The 20,456-nt window shown below is 62.9% G+C and overlaps 1 protein-coding gene across 4 annotated transcripts; it reads left to right on the forward strand.

The window, feature by feature from the left end:
• Nucleotides 1–6: 6 nt before the first annotated feature.
• On the forward strand, nucleotides 7–20,455 carry PPP1R16A (protein phosphatase 1 regulatory subunit 16A). Of its 4 annotated transcripts, XM_089336574.1 has the most exons (12): nucleotides 8–163; nucleotides 5,622–5,748; nucleotides 16,412–17,310; nucleotides 17,858–17,928; nucleotides 18,010–18,155; nucleotides 18,742–18,845; nucleotides 18,923–19,047; nucleotides 19,131–19,256; nucleotides 19,337–19,412; nucleotides 19,482–19,611; nucleotides 19,700–19,850; nucleotides 19,960–20,455. In XM_089336574.1, exons 3-12 carry the CDS (start codon nucleotides 17,052–17,054, stop codon nucleotides 20,347–20,349), a joined length of 1,578 nt encoding a protein of 525 aa, XP_089192700.1. In that variant the 5' UTR covers nucleotides 8–163; nucleotides 5,622–5,748; nucleotides 16,412–17,051; the 3' UTR covers nucleotides 20,350–20,455. The 4 variants fall into 4 exon arrangements, with proteins under 4 accessions (XP_051684663.3, XP_089192700.1, XP_069931783.2 ...); XM_051828703.3 differs by lacking the exon at nucleotides 5,622–5,748 and having other exon boundaries at nucleotides 7–163; XM_070075682.2 differs by lacking the exons at nucleotides 8–163; nucleotides 5,622–5,748 and adding an exon at nucleotides 15,847–15,900.
• Nucleotide 20,456: the final 1 nt, after the last annotated feature.

A 20,456-nucleotide genomic window follows, 5' to 3' on the forward strand; every position in this document is an offset into this window, starting at 1 on the left:
TGGGGCACCGCGGCTTCCGGCTCTGGGCCGCGCGGGCCGGAAGTGTAGCGTTGCCATGGCGAAGGCCGGGCGCGGGGCCCGCCCCCGCGGCACCGAGGAGAGCGAGCTGCTGACCGCCCTGCGAGGGAGATGAGACGCGGGCAGCTGCCGGCGCGAGAGCGAGGTGAGGCGCAGAGCTCCGGGACCTGCGGCGGCACGGGGCCGAGGGCCAGGGATCGGGGGCGGGGCGGGGCCCCTGCCCGGGCAGGAGGCGGCCGAGCCGGACCCAGGTGGGGGCGCTGGGGAGATGGGTCTGGCGGGCCCCGCCTGTGGAGGCCGCCGCGAGGGCGCTGCTTCTGTCCGAGTGTGAGGTGGGTCTGGGCCCTCGGTCGTGGAGGTCAGCTGGGCTTGCCTTGCCCGGACTTGCTGTGCCTGCGGCCTGCGGCCGGCCCTGTGGGCCGGAGCCGGGGCGTGGGCGCAGAGGGGAGGTGGCGCGAGCCAGCGCCGGCCCCGCGCTCTCCGTCGCCTCTGAGTCTTACCTGGACGCGGGGCCGCGCGCTCTGGCGGGGCAGGGTCCTGCCCGCAGCACCTGGCCCTCTGGTGCCACCCTGCCCGCAGCACCTGGCCCTCTGGTGCCACCCTGCCCGCAGCACCTGGCCCTCTGGTGCCACCCTGCCCGCAGCACCTGGCCCACTGGTGCCACCCTGCCCGCAGCACCTGGCCCTCTGGTGCCGCCCTGCCCGCAGCACCCTGGCCCTCTGGTGCCGCCCTGCCCGCAGCACCTGGCCCTCTGGTGCCGCCCTGCCCGCAGCACCCTGGCCCTCTGGTGCCGCCCTGCCCGCAGCACCTGGCCCTCTGGTGCCGCCCTGCCCGCAGCACCCTGGCCCTCTGGTGCCGCCCTGCCCGCAGCACCCTGGCCCTCTGGTGCCGCCCTGCCCGCAGCACCTGGCCCTCTGGTGCCGCCCTGCCCGCAGCACCCTGGCCCTCTGGCGCCACCCTGCCCGCAGCACCCTGGCCCTCTGGTACCACCTTGCCCGCAGCACCTGGCCCTCTGGTGCCGCCCTGCCCGCAGCACCTGGCCCTCTGGTGCCCATCAGAGAGTCGGCGCTGCCCTGGCCCAGCGTGGGCCCGTTTCCTGAAGGGGCTGCCTGTGGGGACCTCCCGGTCCCTCACTGTGACGGGTGTCCAGGGCTCCCAGGGGTCAGCTGCCTGCCCCTGCCTCAGGCCCCCTGCCCAGTCTTGCTCAGAGCTGGGGTGGAGCGGGGAGTTCCTCCCCTCCGCCGATGCCCCGCTGGACGTCCACTCTGCCGGCTTTGATTGGCCCGTCTTGGCCTCATCCCTCACCTGTCCCCACAGGGCTGCCTGGGCCAGCAGACGCCTAGCTAGGGGACGTGGGCATCTTTGGGCCGCACCTTGGGCTCTGTCCCGGGGACTCCGGGAGCTCTGGGCGGCGTCGCGGGCCACTTCCTGTGATGTCTGCACTGCAGGCGCCTCAGGAAGCTCCATCTCGGGTGACCCCCTGCCTGTGGCCAGAGCAAGATGTCTGGCTGTTTGTTTACCTCCAGGGACTTTGGGAGCCTCCCCTGAGCGTCCTGGCCCAGCTGTGTGCAGGTGGGGCGAGAGCCTGGCCAGGTACAGGCCGGCCCTGTGTCCCGGTCTCCTGGGAGCTGCTCTGCACACTCAGCAGGTGGTCAGCTGCTGGCTGTCCTGGGGTCAGCACTGGGTGAGGTCTGAGGGTCAGCAGGGGAGCCCGCAGTAAAGGGCTCGTGGCCCAGCGAGTACAGCCTCTGCCTGCGGCGCGGGTTCCAGTCCCGGCTGCTCCGCTTCTGATCCAGCTCCCTGCTAGTGGCCTGGGAAAGCAGCAGCAGATGGCCCATGTGGGAGACCTGGAAGAAGCTCCTGGCTTCGGCCTGGCCCAGCCCCAGCCACTGCGGTCACTGGGGAGTCTGTCTCTCCTCCTCTCTAACTCTGCCTTTCTTTTTTTTTTTTTTTTTTTTTTTTTATTATTTTTTTGACAGGCAGAGTGGACAGTGAGAGAGAGAGACAGAGAGAAAGGTCTTCCTTTGCCGTTGGTTCACCCTCCAATGGCCGCCGCGGCTGGCGCGCTGCGGCCGGCGCACCGCGCTGATCCGATGGCAGGAGCCAGGAGCCAGGTGCTTTTCCTGGTCTCCCATGGGGTGCAGGGCCCAAGCACCTGGGCCATCCTCCACTGCACTCCCTGGCCACAGCAGAGAGCTGGCCTGGAAGAGGGGCAACCGGGACAGAATCCGGCGCCCCGACCGGGACTAGAACCCGGTGTGCCGGCGCCGCTAGGCGGAGGATTAGCCTAGTGAGCCGCGGCGCCGGCCTAACTCTGCCTTTCAAATAAACTTTTAAAAAACTGTATATATTTATAAGAATGTTGAAATAGGGTGCAGAGACATGAGTGACAGGAGCCGCCACGTGCCCTCGGGTACTAGAAGGTGACGGGAGGAACAGGTGATGACGATGGCACCAAGTAGGCAGACGGGAAAAGTTTTCAGCTTTGCCGGTCAAGTGGCTTCTTCAGAAGACCACCTCGCGTTGCGTTGTGGAGCGCAGCATGGCAGGCGATACAGACGAGCTGTTTCAACAAAACTGCAGTGTTTGCGAGCACTCAAATGTGAACTCCGTACCCCGTGCTGTGCCAGGGAGCGTTGTCCTGTTACTTTTTCTTCTTGTAGAGAGGGTGCTGAGGGTGGAGGGACCTGACCTGGCCCTGGCTCACTGCTGCTGCAAGCCCCTGGCCTCCCCAGGGGCCCAGTGTGGGAGCCAGAAGGCACACCGGGTTCAGAGGTGGGGGCAGCACTCTTGGGTTATAGTCTTTTATTTTTAAAAATTTTTAAAAAGATTTATTTATTTATTTGAAAGAGTTACACAGAGAGGAGAGGCAGAAAGAGAGAGAGAGAGAGAGAGAGAGTCTTCCATCTGCTGGTTCACTCCTCAGATGGCCACAATGGCCAGAGCTGCGCCGATCTGAAGCCAGGAGCCAGGAGCTTCTTCCAGGTCTCCCACGTGGGTGCAGGGGCCCAAGGACTTGGGTCATGCTCTGCTGCTTTCACAGGCCATGGTAGAGAGCTGGATCGGAAGAGGAGCAGCCGGGACTTGAACCTCTGCCCATATGGGATGCCTGCACTTCAGGCCAGGGCTTTAACCCAGTGTGCCACAGCACCAGCCCCTCTTTTCTTTATTTTTTAAGGATTTATTTTCTCTTATTCTTTGGAAAGGTAGAGCTACAGAGAGGAAGAGAGAGAGAGAGAGAGAGAGAGAGAGATCTTCCATCCTGTGGTTCACTCTCCTGACTGCAACAGTCAGGTCTGGGTGAGTCCAAGACCAGGAGCTGGGAGCTTCCTCCAGGTCTCCCACGTGGGTGCAGGGTCTCCAAGCACTGGGGCCATCTTCTGCTGCTCTCCCAGCAGAGGGGAGGTGGCGCGAGCCAGCGCCGGCCCCGCGCTCCATCAGCAGGGAGCTGGGTTGGAAGTGGAGCAGCCAGGACTCAAACTGTGCCCATGTGGGCTGCTGGCATGGCAGGCAGCGGCTTTACCGGCTGTGCCACAGTACCCCCTCCCCCGCAGTCGGTGTTGTGGAGGTTGAGGTGGCAGTGGCTCGCGTGTCCGCTTGTTCCTGCTGGTGTGGCAGTGTGCTGAGCGCATACATCTGTGTCCTGTGCCAGGAGCGCACGTGTGGATGGGCAGTCCACAAGTCCGCATGTGAAGCATCTGGTTCTCTTGGGTAGTGGGCACGGGCCACTCTGAGAGGCCTGTCCTTGTCCTCCCAGCACTTGTCTCCTTGACAGGACGGCCACCTTTCAGGCCTTGTTCTCGGGGGTGTCTGTTGTAGCTCGTTGTGGTTGTAACTTGTGTTAACTTGAGCATCTTTTTTTTTTTTTTAAAGATTTATTTATTTATTTGAAAGTCAGAGTTACACAGAGAGAGGAGAGGCAGAGAGAGAGAGGTCTTCCATCTGATGGGTCACTCCCCAACTGGCCACAACAACCGGAGCTGAGCCGATCTGAAGCCAGGAGCCAGGAGCTTCTTCTGGGTCTCCCACAGGGGCGCAGGGGCCCAAGGACCTGGGCCATCTTCTACTGCTGCCCCAGGCCACCGCAGAGAGCTGGATGGGAAGTAGAACAGCCAGTTTCGAACCGGCACCCATGCACTTCAGGCCAGGGCGTTAGCCCACTGCGCCACAGTGCTGGCCCCAATTTGAGCATCTTTTTTGGCGTTTATTCTATTGGCTGCTTGTGTATTTTATTTTGTGAAGTGTCCAAATTTTTTCCTCAACAAATGGGTTGCTTATCAGATTTTGAGTTCACAGAGCCAATGTTGTATTGCAAGCTGAGCCTCTGCCTGCAGCATGGACATCCCATGTGGTCACCAGTTCAAGTCCCGGCTGCTCCTCGTCTGATCCAGCTCCCTGCTAATGCACCTGGAAAAGCAGTGGAGGATGGCCCAAGTGCTCGGGCCCCTGCACTCATGTAGGAGACCGAGAAGAAGCTCCTGGCTCAGGATCGGCCCAGTTCCAGGTGTTGCAGCCATTTGGGGAGTGAGCCTGTGGATTGAGGACCTCTCTCTCTCTGCCTCTGTGTAACTCTGCCTTTTAAATAAATAAATAAATCTTTTTTTTTTTAAAGATTTATTTATTTTATTTGAAAGTCATAGTTACACACACAGAGAGAGAGGGAGAAGCAGAGAGAGAGAGAGAGAGAAAATCTTCCATCTGCTGGTTCAGTCCCCAAATGGCCGCCAAGGCCGGAGCTGCACTGATCCGGAGCCAGGAGCCAGGAGCTTCTTCCAGGTCTCCCACATGGGTGCAGGGGCCCAAGGATTTGGGCCATCTTCCCCTGCTTTCCCAGGCCATAGCAGAGAGCTGGATCAGAAGTGGAGCAGCCGGGTCTCGAACCGGCGCCCATATGGGATGCCGGCACTGCAGGTGGCAGCTTTACCCGCTACACCACAGCGCAGGCCCCAAATAAATAAATCTTTTTTTTTTATTTTATTTATTTATTTTTATTTTTTTTAACAGGCAGAGTGGACAGTGAGAGAGGTCTTCCTTTGCCGTTGGTTCACCCTCCAATGGCCGCCGCGGCCGGCGCGCTGTGGCCGGTGCACCGCGCTGATCCGATGGCAGGAGCCAGGAGCCAGGTGCTTTTCCTGGTCTCCCATGGGGTGCAGGGCCCAAGCACCTGGGCCATCCTCCACTGCACTCCCTGGCCACAGCAGAGAGCTGGCCTGGAAGAGGGGCAACGGGGACAGAATCCGGCGCCCCGACCGGGACTAGAACCCGGTGTGCCGGCGCCGCAAGGCAGAGGATTAGCCTAGTGAGCTGCGGCGCCTGCCAAATAAATAAATCTTAAAAACACAAGTGATACTGGCATGTTTCCTTATCTCTTACAGCTTCGTTAATGTACCTATTTGTTCTCATAATCCTCTTGTGAACTCCTAAGTATTTTGTGTGTTTTTTTTTTTTAAGATTTATTTATTTATTTGAAAGGCTGGGGGGGAGGGGTCTTCAATCCGCTCGTTCACCCCCAAAGCCACGTCAATCTGGAGCCAGGAGCCGGGAGCTTCTTCTGGGTCTCCCACATGGGCACAGGGGCCCAAGGACTTCTGCTGCTTTCCCAGGCCATAGCAGAGAGCTGGATCGGAAGAGGAGCAGCTGGGACTCGAACTGCCTCCCATGTGGGATGCCGACACTGTAGGCAGCGGCTTTACCTGCTATACCACAGCAGCGGCCCCTCGACTCCTCTAAGTATTTACCCGCTACGCCACGGCGCCGGCCCCGACTCCTCTAGGCATTTACCTACTACGCCAGGGCGCCGGGCCCCGACTCCTCTAGGCATTTACCCGCTACGCCAGGGCGCCGGGCCCCGACTCCTCTAAGCATTTACCCGCTACGCCAGGGCGCCGGGCCCCGACTCCTCTAAGTATGTACCCGCTACGCCACGGCGCCGGGCCCCGACTCCTCTAAGCATTTACCCGCTACGCCAGGGCGCCGGGCCCCAACTCCTCTAAGTATGTACCCGCTACGCCACGGCGCCGGGCCCCGACTCCTCTAAGCATTTACCCGCTACGCCAGGTGCCGGGCCCCGACTCCTCTAAGCATTTACCCGCTACGCCACGGCGCCGGGCCCCGACTCCTCTAAGCATTTACCCGCTACGCCACGGCGCCGGGCCCTGACTCCTCTGAGCATTTACCCGCTACGCCAGGTGCCGGGCCCCGACCCCTCTGAGCATTTACCCGCTACGCCAGGTGCCGGGCCCCGACTCCTCTAAGTATGTACCCGCTACGCCAGGGCGCCGGCCCTGACTCCTCTAAGTATGTACCCGCTACGCCAGGCGCCGGGCCCCGACTCCTCTAAGTATGTACCCGCTACGCCAGGCGCCGGGCCCCGACTCCTCTAAGTATGTACCCGCTACGCCAGGCGCCGGGCCCCGACTCCTCTAAGCATTTACCCGCTACGCCAGGCGCCGGGCCCCGACTCCTAAGCATTTTCTGTGCATGCAATCGTGTCTTCTGCGGCTGAGGAGCCGTGTCCTCCTTGCCGGCCTCTGACTTCCTGCTTCGTGCCCTGGCGGTCCGGTTCCGCAGTGCTGAGTCGGAGGGTGAGGCCGAGCTTGTGGCACTGACTCTCCCCCCGAAGCATATGCAGCCACTCAGGCACAGAGACCCCCCGAGGGGCCTGCCCTGGGCACGGAGAACCATGGCACCCAGACGCGGGCCTCGCTGGCTTTCCCTTCAGTCTCTGCATCCCCACAGACCCCTTGAGCTTGCAGACGATCAGCCACGGGAGGGTGTGCCAGAGAAGCCGCCTCGCGCCCCTGCCCCGTGGCAAGCCAGTGTCTCCGGAGTTCTTGGAGCTGCTCGGGCAGATGACTGGGGCCCAGGGTGGGAGTGTGAGAGCCCTACGTGTGGCTGGCCGGGCAGCAGCATGGGTAACAGCCAGGGGTGCTGTGCCTCACCCTGAGGGACTTCTGGGCCCTGAGCCCCTGCCTGTGGGGTCTGGTGCCCCCTCCAGGCAGACGGTGGCCGAGTCCAGCTGGCGTCTGTGCTGCAGACAGAAGGATTGGTCACGCTGGTGGGGGACACTGTGCACCCTCAGGTCAGGGCATCTTATGTGCGTGTGGGGTGTGTTTCCTTTCTTAAGGTTTATTTATTTATTTGAAAGGCAGAGTTAAAGAGACAAGGAGAGAGAGAGAGAGAGAGAGATCTTGCGTCTGCTGGTTCACTCTCTAAATGGCTGTAACGGCCAGGGCTGGGCCAGGCAGGAGCCAGGATCCGGGAGCGTCTTGCGGGTCTCCCACGCGGGTGCAGGGCCCAAGCACTTGGGCCGTCTGCTGCTTTCCCAGGTGCGTTAGCAGGCAGCTGTGCACTCGCCCTGCGTTTCCCCTCCCCCACCTCTGGTGACTTCTGCCTGTGTCCCCTCAGTGCCTGTCTGATACGTGTCTGTCTTTTCTGTCTGATGTGCTTGTAGCATGTGGCAGAACTGCATGCCTCTGGGGGCTGTGTGTGGGCTGTCCCCACCTTGCAGCCGCCGTGGGTGGTGCACAGTGCTGCTTCCCAGTCTCCCTCCCGTGGGGTCTTCCGTGTGGGGGCTGCTCCCCCGGGTGGTCTGGATCAGGGTCTCTGAGGCCATAGTCACACTGTCAGCCCTGGCTGTGCCAACCGAAGGCTCCCCCGCGTCCGAGACGGCTCAGGGCTGTGGCTGCCGCCCAGAACCCACCCAAGTGTCCTGAGACTTGGTGGCTACTTGCTGCTCCCAGAGAGGGCTGAGAGGATGCTGCCGTGCCTTGGCATCAGGTGCCAACCCTCCTGCCACACTAGACTGTGCGTGGGGCAGAGTCCACCCTCACGGATGGGCCAGCCCCTGCACTCCGAAGTATTGACCCGCTACGCCTCTTAAAGGGAGGCTGTCACGGGACCTCCGAGGCCACTGCATCGCACCAGGCGTGCACGTGACCAAGTGCCGTGGCTTTAGAAGATAGCTGAGTGGGGACCGCGCTGTGGCACAGTAGATAAAGGCGACACCAGCATCCCTTATGGGCGCTGGTTCAAGTCCAGCTGCTCCACTTCCCATCCAGCTCCCTGCTAATGCACCTGGGAGGGCAGCGGAACATGGCCAATGCTCAGGCCCCTGCACCCACGTGGGAGACCTGAAGAAGCTCCTGGCTCCTGACTCCAGCCTGGCCCAGCCCCGGCTGTGGCAGCCATTTGGGGAGTGAGCCAGCAGATGGGAAACTTCTCTCTCTGACTTTCAAATAAATAAATACATTTTTAAAAAAGAAGATAATAGAGGAAATTCTTTGGAAAGGTGCCTCACCTCCTTGATGCTCAGACAAGCAAATGGAAAACACAGGGAGATACCCCTAACCTGTGTGGTGCTGGCACGGGACACGTGTCCCTACAGATGTAAATGGGGGAGTTCAGATGGCTGCATCCACGGTGGAAGGCTGTTTTGTTTCGTTTTAAAGATTTATTTATTTTATTTGAAAGAGTTGCTTTTAGAGGAGAGACGAGAGAGACAGAGAGAGAGAGAGAGGTCTTCCATCCAGTGGTTCACTCCCCCCAAGTGGCTGCAATGTCTGGGGCTCAGCCAGGAAGAGCCAGGAGCCAGGAGCTTCCCCTGGGTCTCCCACGTGGGTGCAGAGCCCCAAGGACCTGAGCCGTCCACTGCCCTCCCAGGTGCACCAGCAGGGAGCGGGATCAGAAGTGAAGCACCTGGGATGCTAACTGGTGCCCACACGGCCGCTGGCACTGCAGGCGGCAGCCCCAGAAGGCTGCTGGGGTACTCACTGGGCACCAGGACTCAAGGGCAGGACATCCTAGCCCTGGCCCAAGCAGGAAGTGCCCTGGTGTCCGTCCCAGGTAGGGGTGTGAGTAAGGAGAGCCATCGTCAGTTCCTGGGAGGAGACTCAGGAGCCCATGAGCAGGTGAGGGAGAGAACGGGGTGATTCCTGCTGCGGGAGGTGGGGCCTTCACCTCTGAGCTCTGGGAGAGCCATAAGAAAACCAGGGTGGGACTGCTGTCCTGCGGTGTGGGCAGGGATCTCGGTGTGGGGTGTGGGGAGGGGTTGCTGACATCGGCTGGGTGAGGGTCCTGGTGTGGGCTGGGCAGTGGCCTGCAGATGGTCTGTGTGCTGGTCTCGCAGTGTTGTGTGGGAGGCACTGTGTGTGTCTGTGGCCTGTGTCACAGTGACAGGGATGTTAAGGGGGCAGTGCTGATACACTGGGGGAATTCGGGGTGCCTGTCCTGCACCTACAGAGGCCAGGCTCCCAGGGCTGATGTGTGGTCACCTGGCCAGACTTCTGGGACAGGCCTTTGTGGTGGGGACACAGGGCAGTGAGGAGCTTGGGCCATCTCCAGGGCTGACGTCAACCATCCACACGGGGGCACTAGAGGGTGCCCGTGCCTGTGCTCTTGCCCCTTGACCTGCAGGGTCTCTTCCCTCCACCTGTTCAGATGGGCTGTGTGGGGCGTCCCCAGGGAGCCTGTGCTCCTGGCGCCTGGGGCACGGCCCCTTCTGCTGTCCTTGGGCCTTGTTCCTCATCCACTGCAGGGCCGTTCCGTCTTGGGCCCAGCTCCCCTCCCGAGGGTTGCCTCCTGCCCAACAGTGGTTCTTGGTGGTGGAAAGTTGTGTGTCACACCGTGGCTTGCGTGGTCACTCTGCGGAGGTGGCCGTGGACTCATGGGAGCAGTGAAGATGGCCCGAGTGCTTGGCCCCTGGCACCCATGTGGGAGAGCAGATGGAGTCCTGGTTTTGGCCTGGCTCCGACCTGGCTGTCGTGGCCATTTCAAGGATGAGCCAGCAGCAAGAGCCCTCTCTCTGTCTCTTTGCCTTTCAAAATACATGAATGAATACTTTGTTCTGAAAGGCAGAATTAGGGCTGGCTTTGGCACCGTGTAGGTCGCCCCTTGGGGGTCCTGTATCCTCCACAGAGCCCACAGTTCTGTCCTCACTGCTCTGCTTCCCGCTGGCGCACACCCTGGGAGGCAGCCGCGGCTGGTTCTGGGAGCTGGGTCCCTGCTGGCCGCGGGGGAGGCGCAGATTCGGTTCCAGGTTCCCTGCTTTGGCCTGGCCCAGCCCCAGCTGCTTTGGGTTTGGGAAGTGAACTGGGAAAGAAGCTCCCTCTCTGTGTCTCTGCCTCTCAACATGAACTCCAACAGTTCAAGGCAGTGTGTAGGTGATGATTCCAGCCATGTACGGGGGCCTGGAATTCCGCCACGTCCTATGTTACAACTGCAGGGAGAGACGATACACAGTCTTCCGAATCAGAAAGCGGAAGTCCCAGGAGCCAGAGCAGAGCCCAAGGCAGAGGCCTGGGGACTCCGTGTAACCCTGGTTAAACTGCCCTTGTCAGCTGGGAGAGGAGCGGCAGCACCACGCCCTGGAGCACGGCTCCCAGGGAGCGGAGCGTGGCTGTCCTCCCTGGGGTGTCTTCCCTGTGTACTGAGGCTGTGCTGACCTCCCTGGGGTGTCTTCCCTGTGTACTGAGGCTGTCCGTCCTCCCTGGGGTGTCTTCCCTGTGTACTGAGGCTGTCCGTCCTCCCTGGGGTGTCTTCCCTGTGTACTGAGGCTGTGCCGTCCTCCCTTGGGTGTCTTCCCTGTGTGCTGAGGCTGTCCGTCCTCCCTGGGGTGTCTTCCCTGAGTACTGAGGCTGTGCCGACCTCTCTGGGGTCTCTTCCCTGTGTACTCTCTTTCTCTGCGTCTCCTCTCTGTGTAACTTAGACTTTCAAATAAATAAATACATTTAAAAAAAACAGAAAGGGGTTAGCCACGTCCCTGAGATGGTACAGCACGCGGACGCAGTGGTCAGGCCGTCCTGTGAAGTGCGGGTGCATCTTGTACCTTTTGCTGCCTAGAACACAGCTTTGAGCTTTTATGATTCTGCAGACCATTTTCTAAAATGCACAAAATGTGGTGCGGTCCTAATCCAAGTTAGGGATTTATAGAGCCCTGCGACTATAGCATCCTTTTGTTTCCACATCTTTGTATGGTATTTTATCACCTAAAATTTTCTACAACCTTTGGTTGTGTAGCACTTTCTCAAGAGCTCTGTCAGTATCAATACAAAATAATTTTTTTTTTTTTTGACAGGCAGAGTGGACAGTGAGAGAGAGACAGAGAGAAAGGTCTTCCTTTTGCCATTGGTTCACCCTCCAATGGCCGCTGCCGCTGGCACACCGCACTGATCCGAAGCCAGGAGCCACGTGCTTCTCCTGGTCTCCCATGCAGGTGCAGGGCCCAAGCACTTGGGCCATCCTCCACTGCACTCCCGGGCCACAACAGAGAGCTGGCCTGGAAGAGGGGCAACCGGGACAGAATCCGGTGCCCCGACCGGGACTAGAACCCGGGGTGCCGGCGCCGCAGGTGGAGGATTAACCTATTGAGCCGCAGCGCCGGCCAACAAAGTAATTTTTAAAATGATTTAATAGGTATTCATGTAGGTGGCAGGGACCCACACACTCGGGCCGTATTCTGCTGCCTTCCTGTGTGCATTAGCAGAGAGCTGGACTCTGATGTGTGATGTTGGCATTGCTGGTGGTGGCTTGACCCACTGTGCCACGAGGCCAGCCCCTCGATTGATGTTTGCTGTTGCTTCAGTTTTTTTGTTTTTTGTTTTTGTTTTTTTTTTGATTTATTTCATTTATTTGAAAGGCAGAGTTACAGAGAGAAAGACAAAGATCTTCCTACAGCTGGTTCACTCCCTAATGGCTGTAACAGCCAGGTCGAAGCCAGGAGCTTCATCCAGGTGGGTGCAGGGGCCCAAAGACCTGGGGCATTTTCCACTGCTTTCTGAGGTGCATTAGCAGGGAGCTGGGTTGGAAGTGGAGCAGCTGGATCTCAAACTGGTGCCCATATGGGATGCAGGCGGTGGCTTTACCCGCTACGCCATAGCACCGGCCCTCTTCTGTTTTTACCAGAATCCGTGTTGCTCTGGGAGGGACTCTACTCAAGCACTTGACCATCTTCACTGCTTTTCCAGGTGCATTAACAGGGAGCTGGATCTGAGGTGGAGCAGCGGGGGCTTGAACTGCCGCTCCAGCCTGGGCTTAGCCTGCTGTGCCATGACGCTGGCCTCTGCGTGTTCTTGATTAACTGCCTGGCTGCTTTCCCGATGGCTGTCCTGGCCTGCACCCCACCAGCAGCAAGTGGGTCTCTCTGGGTCCCCGCCTGGCCTGGAGGGGTGGCATGGGCCTCTTCGCTTCATGCCTGTTGGCCTCCTTAGTGGAGTGCCCTTCGTATCCTTGACCGTGCTCCAGTGGATGTCGGTTGTTATTAGAACGGGGGAGAGTCCAGACCCAATGCTCTCCTGTATGGTTGGAGGAACCGATCACCCTGGCTGTCCTGCTGCCTCTTGGAGTCGGAAGCCAGAGCTGGAACCTCAGGCACAGGCGTGTTGAGGCAGGGTGTGCGTTCCCAGGGGGCCTGGAGCTGCCGCACACCTGCAAGGCTCCTCCGGGGCTGGGCTTGCTTCCTCGACACTCGTGGTCTCCAGGGTGTGTCTGTGATGTCTTAGGGGCTGTCTGGAGTGCAGAGGGAGCGAGGGGCCCCTGCCTGCCTCTGCCTCTTGGGTCACCTCCTGGGCCTGTCCCCGGCTGGCCTCCCCTCTCATCTTCCGCCTGCTCCTCAGTCCAGCGCGCTTGCTTTGGGGTGTGCAGGCCACAGTTCCTGCAAGGAGGTTTCGCAGGGTCTGATCACATGTATCCTTGTTCCAAGAGCCTCCTGTGGTCCGGGTGGCCTGCTAGGCAGGAGATTCTGTGTGCTCCCCCGGGTGTCAGGGCCTCACACACTCCCTTGTACGTGCTTGCTTTTCCAGGGTCTGACCTAAGGTCATCTGCTGGCCCCAAGCAACCCTGGCTCTGGACAGTTGCTTCCCAGGGCTCCCGGTTGGACAACCCTGAGGGCCCCTCTGCCCTGTCCCCACTTCCTTGTGTGTGGTTTTTTTCTTTTCAAAGATTGTTTTATTTGAAAGGCAGAGAGTGAGGGAGAGACAGACAGGGGTCTTCCATCTGCTGGTTCACGCCCAGATGGCTATAGTGGCCAGGTCTGGTCCAGGCTGAAGCCAGGAGCTTTATCTGGGTCTCTTGGGCCCAAGCACTTGGGCTATCTTCTGCTGCTTTTCCCAGGCTATTAACAGGGAGCTGGATCAGAAGTGGAGCAGCCAGGACTCAAATAGGTGCCCATATGGGATGCCAGTGTTGCGGGAGGTGCCTTACCCGCTACACCACAACACTTACCCCCCCCCCACCAGGTGCTTTTAAAAATTATATTTTCATTTTATTTGAAAGGCAAAAAAGTCGTCTATTGGTTCACTCCCAAATTCCTGTAACACAGCTGGACCAGAGTCAGGAGCTGGGATCTCCGCTGGGTCTTGTATGGAGGTGGCAGGGACTCACGTACTGGAGCTGTCACCTGCTGCCTCCCAGGGTGCACGTTAGCAGGACTTGCACCGGCACCCCGTATAGGACGCCCGTATTCTGGTCGGCAGCTTCACGGCTGTACCACGTGCCAGGCGCCTGCTTAATTGAATCGTTTGTTTTTAAGATTTATTTGAAAGGCAGACGACAGAGAGAACATGCACTTCTGTCCGCTGATTTTCTCCCTAAATGCTTGCAACAGCTGAAGCCAGGACCGCAGAGCTCCATCCTGAGTTCTCACGTGGATGCAGGGGCCCAAGGACTTGGAGCCTCGTCCCCTGCTTTCCCAGGTGCCTTAGCGGGAAGCTGGACTGGAAGTGAGGCAGCCGGGGCTTGGACCAGTGTTCTGATGTGGGATGTGGGCGCCCCCAGTGGTGGCCTAACCCCCTGTGCTGCAGTGCCCATCAGGCCTGTCTGGTGAGACCCTTGGTGGACATTTAGGGCATTTCCAGTGTTTTGTCATGGACGCGGCCCTGGCATCGAGTGGCCAGAGGGTATTCCAGGTGTCACGTGTGGATGGAGCCGGAGCCACAGTGGTGAGGGTCCTGCACCAGCTCCCTGAGCGGCCACCACCCTGCCTCCTGGGCCGCAGAGCTGCAACGCCACACGTGTCTGAGGTCCCTGGGCCTCTTGCCTCTTGAGTGGACCATGCAGACCACAGGGAGTCCTGGCCCTGAGCTTATCCATGCCTTGGCTGGGCTGCGTCGTGCCTGCCTGTCCTCAGACACACGCAGGAGGCTGAGGTGCGGAGTGTATCCTCAGCAGACCTGCTGGTTAGTGAGGAGACAGGCTGGGCCAAAGAGCGCCCCGGAGCCCAGCCACCCCCCTTGCCGGACACTGCTGTTCCTGTCAGGGACATGAGTGGCGGAGTGTTTAGTGGTGATGGGAGAGGGATGGCTAGCAGTTGGCTGCAGGCGCCTCCTGTCTAGCCCTTCAGACTGTCTGGGAATGGTGACCCTGGTGGGAGGTCAGATGCTGGGCCTTGCTGGTGAGGCCTAGTGCGTGCCCTGTTTCCCTGTGTGGAGGAGGGTGGGGCTGCAGCTGCTCCCGGTGCAAGGCGAGGTGTGTCTGTCCTGGGGCTGCTGAAGGCCACTGGCCCTGCGTGCAGACGGAGGGCACGGCCAGAGCCTTTCAGCGTCGCACTCGCGCGACTTGCCTGGGCTCAGAGCTGAGGCGTGGAAGACATGGGCCAGATCCTGCCTGTGCAGCATTGCGGGGGTCTCTGGGGGCCGGTGGGGGAGCTGCCTGTGCACTCGCCGGGTGCCGGGACTGTGGCCACCGACGGGGCCTCCCGGCTCTGTGCTGTGGGTGTCTGTCTTGCGGCTGGGAAGCCATCCTTGGTGAAGTGCGGGCAGCAAGGTTCAGGTAGGCATGAGGCGGTTTGGCTGTCCTGTCCCCGCTGGGGCTGGCCCTGGTCAGCGAGGCCAGGCAGGCCGAGTTTGGGGAAGTGGATGTGTTGTGGGAAGCTGGGCCCTGAGGCTCACCATGGCGGGGCCCAGCCCTGCCTGGGCCTGCCTGGGCCCCTTTGCCGTTCGAGCAGGCAGTGGGCCCCAGAGCGGGGCAGGGGCCTGCGCAGGTTTGTGTACAGTGTGCTTTCGGGCCGCTCCGCCAGGAGTCCCAGAGTCTCGGTGCTGCCTCTAGCGTCTCACAGGTGCCTTCCAGTGTGGAGGCCAGAGCACAGTGGGGGCTGTGCCTCGGGTGCTGTGTGCGGGTGCTCTGCGGGGGGGTGCTGTGTGCGGGTGCTCCATGCGGGTGCTCTGTGTACAGGGTGTTCATGGGGGTGCTCCGTGTGGGGGTGCTCTGTATGGGGGGTGCTCTGTGCGGGTGCTCCATGGAGGGTGTTCCATGTACAGGGTGCTCCATGGAGGGTGCTCATGGGGGGTGCTCCGTGTGGGGGTGCTCTGTGTACAGGGTGTTCATGGGGGTGCTCCGTGTGGGGGTGCTCCATGGGGGGTGCTCTGTATGGGGTGCTCTGTGCGGGTGCTCCATGTATGGGGTGCTCCGTGTGGGGGTGCTCCATGGAGGGTGTTCCATGTACAGGGTGCTCTGTGTGGGATGCTCTGTGTGATGGTTGTGAAGTCCTGTTCTTCCCCAGCTTGGCCAGCGGTGGGGGCTGGGCAGGGGCAGCGTGCCCTGCTTTGGGCCTGGGCTCTCCCTGGGAGGGGTAGGGCGTGGGGGCTGCCATCCAGGTGGCTTCCCTGGCAGGCCCAAAGCCACCAACAGCTGCGAGGTGGAAGTCCCACCCTGCCAGCCTGTGGGGAGGAGGGGTGTGCTGTGGGCGGCGGCAGGGCGGGCACCTGTGCTGGGTGGGTCTCTGGTGTGACAGCAGGCCTGCAGAGCCCAGCAGGGTGTGGGCTCCGGGGTGGGGCAGGGGCGCACCTCACGTGGCACAGGGTGGGGCAGCGGCCTTGCTGGCCCAATCCCGAGAGCCTCTGAGACCAGCCTTGTGGAGGGGACCAGGTGTCGGCAGGTTGCACCTGTCAGGTGAGCTCTCAGGTAAACTGGGGCACCTGAGCAGGACGGACTGGCCTGGGACAGGCCCCTCCCTGGAGGAAGGGGGCATTCGCTGTGACCCCTGCCTGCTCCCCTGGTAGGCCTACATGGGCAGCCCAGTCACCATGCCCTGGACCTCTACTGTAGCCCCTCGTGGAGAAAGCATTGACTGGCCTGGTGAGGAAGACAGCAGATGCCAGACAGCGAGGGCCAGGGTGCTGGTCAGGGCGGGCTGAGGCCGGGAGGCTCCTGGCAGTCCTGAGGGGCCAGGGAGGAGCTTGCCCAGTCCCAGGCAGGCCTGGCTCTGGAGGGAGGGTGGCCTCGTGTGTGGCTGGGCTCTCTCAGCTGCACAGCCCTTCTGGAGAGAAGGTGGGGGAGTGCGAGAGGCCCCTCCCTCGGCCCTCTGCTGTGGTGGGGGGCAGGTGGGGCGCGCAGGTGGGCTTCACCCGGAGCTGGGCCCTGGGCGCAGCCCTCATTCGCTCCCTCGTCCTTTGCTTCTCAGGTGTGTGCGGCTGCTGCGGGGACGGCTCTGCTGAGGACGGCGCAGCGGGCCCACCTGTGCCCAGGAGCCTGACTTCCTGGCTCTGCGGCCACGCCTCCCCACTAGGACTGTTGCACTGACTGTGGGAGGCAGGCCCGAGAGGCAGGCGCTGACCACGGCTGCTGCCGGATTCCAGCCAGGCTCCAGAGGCTCTGGGGCTCATTGCCGATGGGCCCTGCCCTGCTTCCTGCCCGGCACGGTGCCAGGAAGCTGGGACTTCGTTATCTGGGCAATTAGCTTGAGACCCTGGACTGCGGCTGGCCAGGTCTTGGGGCTGTGCACCCTGACCCCAAGAGGACGGCAAGGTGCCGCCCTGCACAGGCCCTGCAGGTTGATCAGTTGACAGGCAGGCCGGGCTGGGGGGCGGCTGCGGGCGCCTCCCCCGTGCTGTTGGGGCTGTGCCCCCAAGGCTGCCGGTTCCTGGTCACAGTGTGGGGTCTTCCCGACCCAGCCTTGCCGGGGCAGAGGGCACCAAGCCTTGGCAAGGGGATGCCCTCAAGGGTGCCCGTGCAGCCAGCTGCCCCACCCCTCAGGCCTGGCCTGGCCCCTGGGCCCCCTACTTTGGTGCCCCACGCAGCCCCGTGGGCAGGCAGCCCGCGCCATGGCCGAGCACCTGGAGCTGCTGGCGGAGATGCCGCTGGTGGGCAGGATGAGCACCCAGGAGCGGCTGAAGCACGCCCAGAAGCGCCGAGCCCAGCAGGTGAAGATGTGGGCCCAGGCGGAGAAGGAGGCCCCGGGCAGGAAGGGGCCGGGGGAGCAGCCACGGGAAGAGACGGCCGGCCAGGGGCCCCGGAAGCGGGTCCTCTTCCCTCCCAGTGTGGCCCTGCTGGAGGCCGCTGCCCGGAATGACCTGGAGGAGGGTGAGTGTGGTGGAGCTTCAGGGCCGTGCAGTCTGTGGGCGGCCACTCCTGCCCGTCTGAGAGTGGCCCGGCTGCCTCGGCCGTGGGTGCCCCGAGTGTGTGCCGGCCCACGCAGAGGTCCTGTGCTGAGGCAGCCGAGTTGCTGGCGGCAAGGGCACAGGTTGGGCCGTGGGAGCCTGCAGGAGACCCTTGTGCTTGGCTCGGCTGGGTGCGGGGTGGGGGCCACGATGCCCAGGACAGTCTTGTTCCTGCCCGCGCTGGGAGGCGGGGTGAGGAGGTGCTGGGGATGGGCCCCAGGCCGGGCAACGAGGTTCCGAAGGCTCTGGGTGCCGCCTGCACCCGCAGAAGGAGCTGGGGGCAGGGAGCCAGGCGTGGGCTTGTGGGCAGGCTGCTGCACGGCAGGGCCCCTGGGCTCTGAGGGGCAGGAGGGGGATGGGCACGGTGCTCCTGGGCCTGAGTCGGCGCCTCTGCTGTCCTGCTGTCCTCCCCTTCCCGCTCCCCTGGGGCCTGAGCAGGCACTGCCTGACGCCACGTCCCCTTCCTGCAGTCCAGCAGCTCCTCAGCCGCGGGGTCAGCCCTGACCTGGCCAACGAGGACGGCCTGACGGCGCTGCACCAGGTAGCGTGTGGTGGGTGTGGGCGGCGTGCTGGGTGGGGCGGGTGCTGGGCCGTGCGCGCCGCTCAGGCTCCCCACGTGCAGTGCTGCATCGACGACTTCGGCGAGATGGTGCAGCAGCTCCTGGAGGCGGGGGCCGACGTCAACGCCTGCGACAGCGAGTGCTGGACGCCCCTGCACGCCGCGGCCACCTGCGGCCACCTGCACCTGGTGGAGCTGCTCATCGCCCGGTAGGGCCCACGGCTCTCCCCGGCACCCTGGGGAGTCGGGATGGGTCTTGCGTCTGTGGAGAGATGCTGCTGTGGGGGCATTGGTGAGCAGGCAGGTGGGAAGGGACACCTGGGCACAGTGAGGCTTTGGCTCTTCGCCAGGGTCCACGCCCCTCCAGTAGGACAGACTCGGGGCTTAGGTCTCCTGGGAGTGCTCCAGGCCAGGGTGGGCGGGTGTGTGGCGGGCGGCAGCCCCCGTCACTCAGGGCCTCTGTGGGGAGGGGTGCACCAGGTGCTCGTCAGGCAGTGCTGGCTCTGCCCCCCATGCACACGGGCCTTCCAGCAGAACCAGGGCCCGCTCCCCAACAGCTTTGTAGTCCGGTGTCTTGACTCCTGCACCCCTCAGCAGGTGGGCCACGTCCCCTGCTTCTGGGGACCTGGAGCCCAGGTGGAGACTGCAGGGTGGGCTGTGTGGCTTCGCGCCAGGGTGGGTGCAGGCAGAGGGGAGCCGGAGATCTCCAGAGGCAGCCCTCCCCTGGGCCTGGGGGAGGGGCCTGGTTTTGTGGACGAGGGTCCCAGGACCAGCAGCCGCTCCGTCCCCCTGCAGTGGCGCCGATCTCCTGGCCGTCAACGCGGATGGGAACATGCCCTACGACCTGTGCGAAGACGAGCGGACGCTGGACTGCCTGGAGACTGCCATGGCCAGCCGTGGTGGGTGCACGTGGTGGTCCCCGTGCCTGGGGACGGGGGGTCCTGGGGACGCCCCCTCTGAGCCTGATGCCCCACAGGCATCACCCAGGAGGGCATTGAGGAGGCCCGGGCGGTGCCGGAGCTGCGGGTGCTGGAGGACATTCGGAGCTTGCTGCGGGCTGGGGCCAGCCTCGATGGGCCTGTGGACCATGGGGCCACGCTGGTGAGGACCCAGCCGCCTGAGTGGGGGTGGGGTGGGGGGGCCTGCCGGAGGGGCCAGGACTCAGCACTGGGTCTTGCCTGTAGCTGCACATCGCGGCCGCCAACGGGTTCAGCGAGGCAGCCGCTCTGCTGTTGGAGCATGGAGCCAGCCTGCACGCCCAGGACCGCGACGGCTGGGAGCCACTGCACGCCGCGGCCTACTGGGGCCAGGTGGGTGCTGCGGCTGGGGGCGGGGGGCGGGGGGCACGCCCTGCTGCAGACCCCTCAGCAGCCCGGCTGGTGGCCCACAGGTGCACCTGGTGGAGCTGCTTGTGGCGCACGGGGCCGACCTGAATGCGAAGTCCCTGCTGGATGAGACGCCCCTGGGTGAGCTGGGGCTGCCTGTACCTGGCAGGGGGACGGGCGGGCTCCCGTGACACCGTGCCTTCTCCGCAGACGTGTGCGGCGACGAGGAGGTGCGGGCCAAGCTGCTGGAGCTGAAGCACAAGCACGACGCCCTCCTGCGCTCCCAGGGCCGCCAGCGCTCCCTGCTGCGCCGGCGCACGTCCAGCGCAGGCAGCCGCGGGTGAGTGTGTGGGCTGCCGGCCGGCAGGCAGGGCCCGGCAGGGGCTCAGGCCGAGTAACCCTCCCTTCCCCTGCCCTCCTGCGAGCAGGAAGGTGGTGAGGAGGGTGAGCCTCACGCAGCGCACCGACATGTACCGCAAGGAGCACGCTCAGGAGGCCGTGGTGTGGCAGCAGCCGGCGCCGCCGCAGGACGACGAGGACCGCCGGGCGGACGCTGAGCTCCAGCCAGCGCCCTTGGAGGTGAGCGTCCCCCGGGCAGGCCCGGCGGACGGCCTGGGCTGCGGCCTGACGGCAGGGGCCCTGCCACCCCCAGCGAAGGCCTCTCCTGACAGCTCGGCCCCGCCCACAGGACAACCCCGAGGTGCTCCGGCCACACAACGGCCGAGTAGGGGGCTCTCCAGGGGGCCACCTGTACTCCAAGCGGCTGGACCGGAGCGTCTCCTACCAGCTCAGCCCTCTGGAGAACAGCACGCCGGAGGCCCCGGCCCGGGACAAGGCCCACCACACCCTGGCAGAGCTGAAGCGCCAGCGAGCGGCCGCCAAGCTACAGCGTCCTCCAGCCGCCGGGCCCGAGGCCCCGGAGGCCCCGGAGCCCCCGGAGCACAGCCCGCCTGCTGACACTGAGAGCCCCCACCCCGACTGTGGCGTCGGGGCCTGCGGGGACCCGCCCCTGCTCAGGCTCACCGCCCCCTTGGAGGAGGCCCCTGTGGAGAAGAGGCCGTGCTGCCTGCTCATGTGAGGGCTGCCTGCCCTGGCTGCCGGCGCCCGGGACGGACCTGGCCAGCCATGCCCAGGGCTTCTGGCTGCAGAGACTATGCTGGGATTCTGATAAAGGGCTGCTTGGCC

The sequence above is a fragment of the Oryctolagus cuniculus genome, chromosome 6, assembly GCF_051225735.1.
Source record: "Oryctolagus cuniculus isolate XC-2025 breed Fujian yellow rabbit chromosome 6, ASM5122573v1, whole genome shotgun sequence".
Classification (NCBI taxonomy): domain Eukaryota; kingdom Metazoa; phylum Chordata; class Mammalia; order Lagomorpha; family Leporidae; genus Oryctolagus; species Oryctolagus cuniculus.